Source organism: Capsicum annuum, chromosome 7 (genome assembly GCF_002878395.1).
Source record: "Capsicum annuum cultivar UCD-10X-F1 chromosome 7, UCD10Xv1.1, whole genome shotgun sequence".
In the NCBI taxonomy this organism is placed as follows: Eukaryota; Viridiplantae; Streptophyta; class Magnoliopsida; order Solanales; family Solanaceae; genus Capsicum; species Capsicum annuum.
The window spans coordinates 205,241,555-205,252,263 of record NC_061117.1 but is presented as its reverse complement, the minus strand read 5'-3'; the positions used below and the strand labels follow the sequence as shown (position 1 = coordinate 205,252,263).

The following is a 10,709-nucleotide window of genomic DNA, read 5'->3' as shown; positions in this document are numbered from 1 at the left end:
ACTTTCCCTTTGGCACAGGGTGTGTGTATAACACAACCAAAAAAAGAATCTCATGAGAAGAGTATCAGAAATTCATCCTCATCCAGCACATAAAAAGAGCAGACGAAATGGCCTTAGCTTCTGTCTAGAACCACCAAGGAATCTAATAATTCAAAAACATTTGAGAAATGCATTTAATACAGAAGTTATTGCTGATAAACTTACTCGTGGCTCCCAAGTGAGTTCTCAAAGAACAATACAAAATTGAATTTTGGGAGTTCTACAATAATAAGATAATGCTGTGCACTAGTATGATAACAGAACATATGAATACAACAACAATTACAAAAGATGAACAAAAACTCGTCAGTAGTGTATGTTCAATCAAACTAACAGTAACCCCAAGTACACAGTATAGTTCACACTACAAGCTCTACAATAAGAAAAAAATATTTAACCTCCTAGCCTCTTCAAACTCTGTACTGCATCTACTACCTCACATTAATGTCGTCCCTGCAAAAGCAAAGCAACTATTTTAAGTATCTTTTGCCAAAAAGGGGTTAATGGTCAACATGAGAAAAACACATATGCAAATGATGACTACACTTGTCATCTCACATTGGTTGAAACAATCGGTTTTAGAGCCTGTTTGGATGGGCTAATAGCTTTTGGCTTATTTTAGTCTTTTTGGCTTAAAAACACGTCTTTTATTTTACCCAAACACTAGAAGTGCTTAAAAGAACTTAAAAGCCAATGCAAACAGGCTCTCAATCTCCTTATATGATCTTGGGAGGGTAGAGAGTATGCAGAACTTACCCCTATCTGGTGTAAGTAGAGAGGTCATTTCGAAGGACCCTTGGCTTAATTGAGAAAGAATGAAAAATCTGAAGAAAAAATAAAAAATCATCTAAATCTTTCTTCTCCTCTGATGATTCTTCCTCCTCTTGCTCCTTTCTTTCTTACTCTTATTCTCCCTATCTTTCCCTTTTGTGTAGTAACAAATTATCAAGTCTTGTATTCCTGATAGTGAGATGAAATAGTTAATAAATTCCCAGTTTTATCAACATGGAGATGGGCTCAGAACCAATACTATCCCCGATACAGAGTTATCCAATGTAGGCTGCCCCCAATACTTTGTTATCAGTGCTCCAAATTTCCAGTTCTAACATGAGTGTTGTTAAAGTCCCACACTGGTTGACACTATAAGCTGTAGTCTCTTTATATGGTTTTGACAATGCCATCACTATAACTTTGAAGTCCAGACAGTAGCATAAATCCGATTAATAGGATTTTGAACCTCTCCCAATATCACTAGTTCAGCCTACTACTACTGTAATGAAGCAAAGTACAAACAGTATTTGTTTACTTTCCTATTTGTTTTTTCTCTCTATGTTTTAATTTATTGGGCCTTTTCGGATTTGGGCCATGGTTTATCAGTTTATTCTTCAAAATGCATGTTTTTATATATATACAACAACAACATACCCAGTGTATTCCAACATAGTGGGGTCTGGGGAGGGTAGAGTGTACGTAGACCATACCACTACCTAGGTGAAGTAGAGTGGCTATTTCCGAGAGACCCCCGGCTTAGTACCGATAGCAATATAACAAACCCAAAATATAAAATGTCATTTTATGTGTCGTCATTTGACCGGGCACGGAGTCTAAGAAATAAGTAATGACTTCGTAAAGTTTACAAAATTGTTTCTCTTAAAGTTATTGTAATGTTTAACCTTTAGTTGTCTTTTCTTAATAAGTGGAACCCACTACGGATAAAATGGGAATGATGCCATTAAATAGTTACCAAATAAGGAAAGGTGACATTCTTTTTGGGATGGACCCAAAAGGAAATAGCGACACATAAAATGGGACGGAGGGAGTATAAATTTACACTCTACTTATTAATTTATATGAAGTATTTTTAACATATACAAAAGCTTTAAAACTAATTCTTATGCTTTATGTTTTCAATTAAATTATATATTTTCTATTATTATCAATCATCTCATTACAAGTGAAACATAATTTGACAATGAAAATAATATAGATATGCAATTGTTTCAAACATAATTACATTTTACATACAGTACAAATATATAAAATCCTAAAAATAAAAATAAATATTTGTAAAAACAACGTTCTTTTAAAATTAAGAAATAAGTATAACGACTAAATTCCTCTTTAATCAACTAACACTTTTTTATCTTGAAAATTTTACATTGTTTTTTTAAAATATTCTGTACTTAATAAATTATCAGACGCACACCTAATATATTTTTGATATACGTTTATTCTTAAAAACGTTTGATACACATGCAACACACGTATCCTAAACTAGTATCATAGAAAAACAAACAGTAGCATAAATCCGATTAATAGGATTGATCCTCTCCCAATATCACTAGTTCAGCCTACTACTACTATAATATTCTAGAAAAACAAGCAAAGCTTTGGTTGGTAGGAGTACTATTTACTCGAATCTACTTCCCTCGTGCTTTTCCAATAAAATTTTGGCTTTCTTACTAGTATATGAATTGGAAAGTGGAAACACTTCAGAGATACGTTAAATGTAGCAAATTATTCTGGACATTTGAGTAAACAGATTAGTTTTCAAAAAAATTGATCGTGGAAAACGAGTAAAAAGATTCCACGAGTTAGAGCAGCAGATTTTGAAATTTAAAAGGCAGCTAAATGTTATCCTAATATCTTTACTTGAGAGTCAGCTTCAGCTTTAGTGCTAGCAAATAGATTTACATATAATCCAGCTTACGAAAAATCAGATTAAACCATAGATTAACTCCATACTGAAGGATAGTTGAAAGGCTCACAATAAATTGAAATATACCGTTGTCTCTTTATAAGTAAATTCTAATATTATTTTTTCATATGTAACTTCTAAGATTATCTTAATTTAACTTTTAAAAGTCAACTTCAAATTTAACACTAAAAGTAGCAGATATGCATGATTCAACTCCAAACAAGATAGTAGGTGAACTAAACAAATAATTGAATAACTGCCTAACAACCTAACTAGACCATAATTTAACTACAAAATCAAAGAGTTGAGAAGGTTTCCATACCTTGCCCTATTTGCCACATGTATATTGGACATTTAAGTACATGGAGCACTCATACTTAATGTTCCAGTGAATCATAAAAGTGAGGAAAGAAGAGAGTTGTAGTGACATAGTAAATAATTCCAGCAATCGAGGAATGATCAGAAACATAAATTCCAGTAGAGGCAACAAAAAGGATGGATATTTTAGCTAATTGAATAAACCTATTTTAGGAGCTATACGTAGCTAGAAAATAACTAGTGTCTATGGAATAAGAATAAGAGTACATAGCTAGGAGAAATTGGACCTATAAATTGGCTTCTGAAGTTTTTGAAAGTATCATTAGACGATCAACATCCACGAGAGGTAACAATGTTAACTTGATAAAAGCATCCTACTAAAACAAGATAGCCTTCCAAGTCTAAGCTGTTAATATTCTTACTATAAAGTGAGAAACATTGTAATCTTCATATATAAGGTACTAGTGACTAGTCATAAGTTGATCTACACAGACAGAAGAGTTTCTGTTGAAGGGGAATAATTCAAATGTGGTCAAAAACAGTAGTGTGTTGGCCAATTTAAGAAGACATTCACGTGTAGACTGCAACTCATGAATATTATTATTTATCTTCCGAACTTTCAACAATCCAAAGAAAGACCAGACTTTAAGAACCTCAGTGCCACTAAATAAACATTGAGTAATCTTACTTTATCTATATCAAACTGATTGAAACTTTTCAGAGATATAAGAAAGCACAAGTCTAGAAACACATCCCAAACTAAAGCTTGTGCATATGTTAGTCCACAATAAGAATACATGTTTTATCCACGAAGTAGTCCACAATAGAATATGTAAACTACAAATAGTAACAATCATCATTTTTAGATGTGAAAATTATAGATTTACAGAAGTGTCTTGTGCAAGAAGAGAGTACAATACTTAGTTTAACCAAGTAAACCAGGACTCCAACAGCTTTGATTCTTTTCATCTTCTATAATTGGCCCAAAACGAGATGAAAGTAAAACCAAACAAACGGATGCAGTTGGGTGGGTACTCTGGCAAAACGAAGAGAAAGTACCAAGTGACAGAATCATTAATCAAATAACTGTTAATAGCAGCAGAAAAAACATCTTTTCAGTAGAAAATGTGTGTTCTCTAAGAATGATCAACAAAAGAGGTGATATTACACGGTATAACAGGCATATGTGCAACGCACAAAGACATGCATTGCAGCAGGATATAAAATTATATACAACATTTTCTGCATGCTAAATGTTAAAAAGATTACCTCAAATCACACGTCACTCTTAGGCTTTTTTCCTGTCACAATCTGGAATATCCGCAGACCTCTACTAAATGCTTCATTGAATAGGATCCTTGTCTGCATAGGTTGGAAACCAGGCAACCAAGACAGTACAGCCACGGGTACCATGACAATAATCCCAAACATTATCTCATATAGTCGTGCCACGGACACAATAGTTCCCCATATCATAGTGTTTTGTAAAAAGGGACGTAAGACTTGAGCGACTGAAATGAAACCCCAACCAGTAGGGATAAAAGCCAACAGGCTGACGAAGAGATCACTAAATTTAAAAGCTGTGAACTGCAGTAGAGCAACAAGTAAAACTATGAAAAAGACTACAACAAGGAGCTGCACAAGACGAAAGTATATGTGCTCCCTTGCAGCATATTTATCCCGAGCATAAGCTGTAATATTAAAAAAGCCAAGAGCCACCACAACATAAATCCAAGAAAGCAAGTAAACAGCAATGCTTTTGCTTCTGGCAGCAATACCCAACTGATATACAATGCCATACTGGAAAAAGAAGAAGCGAAGGTCTAGGATAATTTCCAGTATCTTTCCCCACAGACCTGTCGTTCTTAAATGATCCTGTTCCTCCTCCCACCATTTTTTCCAGCTCTGTTCTGCCTTTGCAAAAACACTACCACGGTACCAAATCCAGTTCATGAAGTCATCAAAATCATATACTGTCTTTAACCAATCAAACCCAGAAGGATTAAACACAAAGGGCCCCAAGATCCATGACACCACCAGGAACCAACTTGAGATAGTCAGTGCTATATATGTAAAAGTTCCTTTAGCAACAGGGCTGTATGCAGCATACACTGTGAGTATCAGACCAAGTTCAATTGCCTTGATAAAATGGCTACGAGCATATAACCGATAATTCTCAGCAAAACTTTTGTGCTGCACGACAAAACCACGCCCAGTAGCCCGGTATTTTGCGCCACCGTGAAGAATAGTACGACCAAAATAATGAGCACGAGTTCCCATTGAGAATGTGTAAAATACAGATGAAAGTTGAAGCATCATTGTTATAAACTCCCAGATAGATGTAAGAAAACCATGCTCGAGAGAATTCTCCACAATCATTGGTAACGCAGTGAAAAGACCCAGCTGGATGATAAATTGTTGGTTCAGTATGGCACCAAGTGCTTTGTTATTGGTGGTATTTGCCGCAACGGAGTCCTCAACCCCACTAAGTGCAAGGTAAAGCCGTCCCCATAAGAATGCATATACAGTGAGGACAATCATCATTGTATTGAAGAAAAATCCTACAGTAGTATAAAAGAAAGAAAGCATTCTGAAGAAATCCAATCTATGACCCAATCTATAGACATCTCTGCTAAGAACTTGTTCACCATTGCCACTGGCAACCTTGGCTTCAAACATAGATATTTGATTCAACCCAACATCCCTTCCTTTGCCAACTTGTATGTACTCATGGTGCGTGACATTGCCACCTCGTAGTGTACAGTTGAAGCCAGCAAAAATGTCCTCACTGATGTTGATTACTCTAGATGCCTTGCTTATTCCTCCCCTTGTTAGAAACCAAAACCTGTCAAAGACATCTGGATGTCCATAATGCATTCGGATTTTCAGGGGGTTGGCTAATACACGCTGTCCCAGGGTTACAAAACTCATTTCCTGGGCTGACATGAACCAAGCAAGGGATGAGACAGAACCAGTGAATATATGTTCCCGAACTCCAAGAATTGTAGGCTTACGAATGCCATAGTAGCGTTTGAACTCTTGCAACAAGTTCCTCATTTTCAGTGCCTCTTCGAAGTAATTATCTTGGTTCATGTCGATAGTCTGAACTGCATCACCACGGGTAAATATAAAGGCATGGTTTTGATTTTCTGGTTTCCCCTCCCCAAGCTTCAAAGGACCAGGCAACTTAACTCGATAGATCTCAACTTCCCTTTCAAGCTTTTGATCATACTTCACAAGCACAGAATAATAATCCTTCTCATCCCTTCCCGTGGGAACCTCATCAACATAAGCTACACGAAGGGCCTCATTATTTTTCATCAGATACAAAATTTCCTCTGCATGTGGATCCTTTTTGGCTTTCTGAGTACCATATATCTGACAAGCTACCACATATGTGAATTTCATTAAAGCAGTCCCATACTCGTGCCCTTTGAACAACAAACTAACTGAACTGTCAGCTCTGCTCAACCTTCTCGAAGACGGAGACCTTTCTGAGCTTAAACCATCAATGCTACCATCATGCCTCATAAAACCAAGTTCCACTGATCCTTCTCTGATATCCATCTCAGATGCAGAATCCAGAAAGGCCAGCATTTTGAGAGCTCGATAGTAGTACATCATCCCCCTAACTGTGCGAGTAAGAGTCTGTCCTCTGTATGATGCCCAGAGACGAAGATCTCTTAGCTTCGTCGTCCATAACTCTTTCTTCTCATCAACCATTCCTTCTCTACGCATTCGCTGCAAGAAATTTTCCCACTCATCAGCATAAATAGTCTGCAAGTAATATAATGTAGAAATCCCATCTTCATTCTCAGTTCTAAGTTGTTCCTTGTTGTACAGTACTTCTTCATTGTAGTAAGGTGTCAAAACACTGAATGCCATCATCTTCTCAACTTGAGGCGCATGCGGCATGTTCATAAACAGAGAATTGCTAAAGAAGGCAAGTCGACGTCTCGCTTCAAGATTTCTCGGGATATTACTCATAGAGTCCCGAGATGTAAGAATAGTGTTCAAGCGGCGAGCCTGTCGATAAAATGTCTCATTCTCTGGATCTGGCAATGAAACTACATTCTCAAAAAGCAATCTAGTCGCCGAAGCCTGAAGAGCCAGCCCTTCCTCTCTCAGCTGATCTCCAGTCATTTTCTCTTTCAGAAAATCCCGAGTGGCAACCTCATATAAGGCCTGGAGAACATTCACAATCTTGTCAACATCCTTTTTTGGCTTGAGTATTAGATCTAGAAGAGTAATCAACTTTCCACGGATCTGGGGCAGAGCAGTCAGATTGTAGTATTTTGTGAACTTCTCCAGCTGAATCCACTGATCAATCTGCTGAAAGAAGGTTGTTATGATGGAGTGCTCCTCGCTGTTCACTTTGACAATTTCCAGCAGCAAATGCCTCGTGCTGTCATAAGCCTCAATAACAGCACACCGCCTGTATTCATACTTGCTGATCTTATGCCAGAGCCACCTATCAGGAGCATCCACCAGCTCCTTCGCCTGACTGAGTGCAAGCAGCACCTCGTTGCAGAGGAGCAAACATGGCCAACGAATCACTCTAACATTCCACGTGTTCTGGGGAAGCTCCAACAACTCAACCTCACGGTCACTCAGAATATCTTCTTCTCTGAAAGTTGCAATTATCTCATTCCAAATCAAGGCAAATTTGTTCGCCTCTACCTGATTGGGTTCAAGCTTTTTAAATGGTCGACCAAACCCATATCTGAGTTTCAAACGGAGGATGGCGTCCTTGATTTTGCTTTTTAGTGTTCCTTGGGCATTCAACAACTGCTCTTCTGGCATCAGATTAAACTGAATTGCACTTGCAAAAAATTGGAATCTCAACCTTAACTGTGGCATGTTCCGTATCTCTCCCAAGTGATCAAATAATCCAACCGTTGCCCCAACAAAAGAAGAGTAGATTGAGTACCAAATCTGAATATCCATAAGATATATCAGCACAACAGGAAGCCAGAGCAATCCTACTGAGAACCTGTTGCTGTTGTTAAAGAATTCATGCCATTCGTACTTGACACCCTTGAGGCGCAACAGTGCTCTTGTTGGAACAATCATAGGTTTGATCTGTAGGAAATAACTGAAGGAAAATTTGGTCGCAAGCACTACCACCCAAAAGAGGGAATACTTTATGTTATCGACAAGGCCTTCCCTAAGTCCACGACCCACAAAGGTCCGACTCTGAAACCACCAAGACAACAGGTAAAATATCCTCCAGTTGGTGTTCTCAAGAAAATTCCTGACCCATGGCAGAATAAAGAGTGCCAAGGCTAACAGTTCTGGAGCAATGAAAACAAGAGCAACCTCAAGAAAATTCACCACCCTCTTGTTAGCAGCTGGGGTCCAACGCCTATCGTTATTCCTCTGGCTCCAAATCCTCCCATAGAATACACCGAAGACCAGAATCCACCCTGCTGCAACAACACTCTTCAACACCATTCTCACCCCATGCCACGGGGTCTCCCTCGAGATGATACGATACTGCATTCCTACATCTAGCAACGACTGCAGAAACCTCATACCGCTCCATGTGAAAAAGATAGTTAACACCCTCACCTGAACATCCCTACTCTCCAAAGCTTGCCACGGATACTGCTTCCCCTCCCAAGCTACAATTATCGCAGCCTGTAAAAACAATGCCAGCATAATCCATAGCTTATCAAAACTCCTATACAAATTCAAAAACGACCTCACCTCCACAAACCCCGTCTTGCCCACCTTCTTCCCTTTATTAGTAGTCACAAAAAAGGTACTCCCAATATCAATAGGCCACTTCAACTTATCAAAACACCTCTTACTCCAAAAATACTCATTAATATCATCATAATTCCGCCACGCAGAATGCGGCGCAGTTCCATTCCGACTATTATCAGCCTCAGCTCGAATCGTCTCATAAATCGGCTTAACAATCCGGTTCAAAAACGCATTCTCACCAGAAATCGATGGCAAAAATGGCCTACCAGTATTCTCATCAATATAATCCTCCAAAATCTTATTCAATTCCATAGCCATATTATGAAAAATATAACACAAACATTCAGGAACAAAGCGCAAATTCGCTGATTCACCCCAAATAAGAAGATAAAGCGATACATAAAGCAACTCACGTCGATGATCCGACGAATTCGACCTATCAGATAACCACACATTCGATTTCAACCCTAAAAACGAGCACCACGCCGAATAATTCTTCAAAAGCTGACGTCGAAAACGACGGAGAACGGCAGGGTCCAGAGAGTCAATATTATCCGGCGGCGGAGTTAAGCGCATCTGAGCATTAGCTAAATGAAGCACAATATGCTCCCTTTGATTCCGTACATTAGAATCCTGAAAACCGAAGAACAAACAAAGCCAGTCAAGCAGGTCATAATGAGATTTCCACGGCGCAAATGGAGGTCTACGTAAGTCACCGACGGCGCGTAGAGCTGCAGTGGCGGCGCGTACTTCAGGGAAACGGAGAGAAGGGTGGTCAGCTAAGAGATTATGTATCGGAATAATGTTGTATGGTTCTTCATCTACCGGAATTTGTTGTGCCCCCGGCGGCGTTGAACGTTGCCGGTGGCTCATTGTTGCATGAGGAGAGATCTGAGGGCAGAGGGGTACGTTGGTAAAAAGGGGAAAAAGTTGTAGTGGAACGTATAGATGGAATATGGAAGAAGATGAATAAGGTGTAATGGCGCGTAGATATGCGCGTGGATGATAATGATTGGGATTTGTTTAAATTTTTTGGAGAGAAATTTTAGTACTAGCAGATAAAAGATACTTAACGGTCAATGGTAGCCCAAATATCAAAAAGATTTGAACGAGTAAAAAGAAATATCCTTTGCATCAAAAATAAAACCAAAATAAATGTTCCTTTAAAAGGAAAAAAAAATAACTTCAAAATAAATATTATTTTTATTTGTTCATGTATAATGTGACGCATCTCTTATTACTCTATTTATTTGTTTTGATGTTTTAATTTACTTGTCGTAAATTAAATTAAGAGAGTTTTATGACTTTTTCTTTTAAATAACTACATAAAATAGTAGTAACTATATTTAGATTTTCAAATCATCGTTAATAGGATTAGTTTAGTAAAATTTATCTTTAATTAAATTTTTTTAAAGAGTGTATCAATTTAATATGGGCTAAATAAAATGAAAAGAATGGAGAATTTTAATATTGAGACATAAATAATACTTAATAATAAAAAATATATAATGATAAATTACCTCTTGATTATCGAATCTAATAAGTAAAGTTGGATAGCTAATTTTAGTATATTGTATATTGAAAAAGTAAAAATAGAAAGGTAATAATTATTTCCAATATATCTTTGTAATAAAGCTTCTTACAAATATGCAGTATAAATAAAAATAATGCAATAACTACACTTTAAATAAAAATAATGTAATAACTATACTTTATATTATAAATTTTTTAAAATGAGCGTACAACTAATTAAAACAATTATCTTTTTTTATTCATATATTCGAAGATTTTAGAATTCCTTGGCAGCTGCTCTTACTTTTTCTTAAGGGTGAAGATTCATTAAATTGTTTGTAAATTTCGAAGAGCCCACAGAAAAGAACATTTCTATGGGGACCCAATTTATATACTTGTCGTAAAAAATTGTAAAGGAAATTGAAAAATTAAA

At 37.1% G+C, this 10,709-nt stretch overlaps 1 protein-coding gene and 1 non-coding gene across 3 annotated transcripts; both read right to left on the bottom strand.

Moving 5' to 3' along the window:
- Nucleotides 1-218: 218 nt before the first annotated feature.
- LOC107878332 (callose synthase 12) lies at nucleotides 219-9,828 on the bottom strand. Of its 2 annotated transcripts, none has more exons than XM_016725280.2 (2): nucleotides 4,325-9,827; nucleotides 219-492 (listed from the first exon to the last, which is right to left on the bottom strand). In XM_016725280.2, the coding sequence occupies exon 1, from the start codon at nucleotides 9,635-9,637 to the stop codon at nucleotides 4,331-4,333; it is 5,307 nt and encodes a 1,768-aa protein (XP_016580766.1). In that variant the 5' UTR covers nucleotides 9,638-9,827; the 3' UTR covers nucleotides 219-492; nucleotides 4,325-4,330. The 2 variants fall into 2 exon arrangements, with proteins under 2 accessions (XP_016580766.1, XP_016580767.1); XM_016725281.2 differs by lacking the exon at nucleotides 219-492 and adding an exon at nucleotides 1,359-4,091 and having other exon boundaries at nucleotides 4,325-9,828.
- LOC124886302 lies at nucleotides 6,612-6,690 on the bottom strand. Its single transcript, XR_007043389.1, has one exon. It is a non-coding gene; the product is annotated as a small nucleolar RNA J33 (small nucleolar RNA).
- Nucleotides 9,829-10,709: the final 881 nt, after the last annotated feature.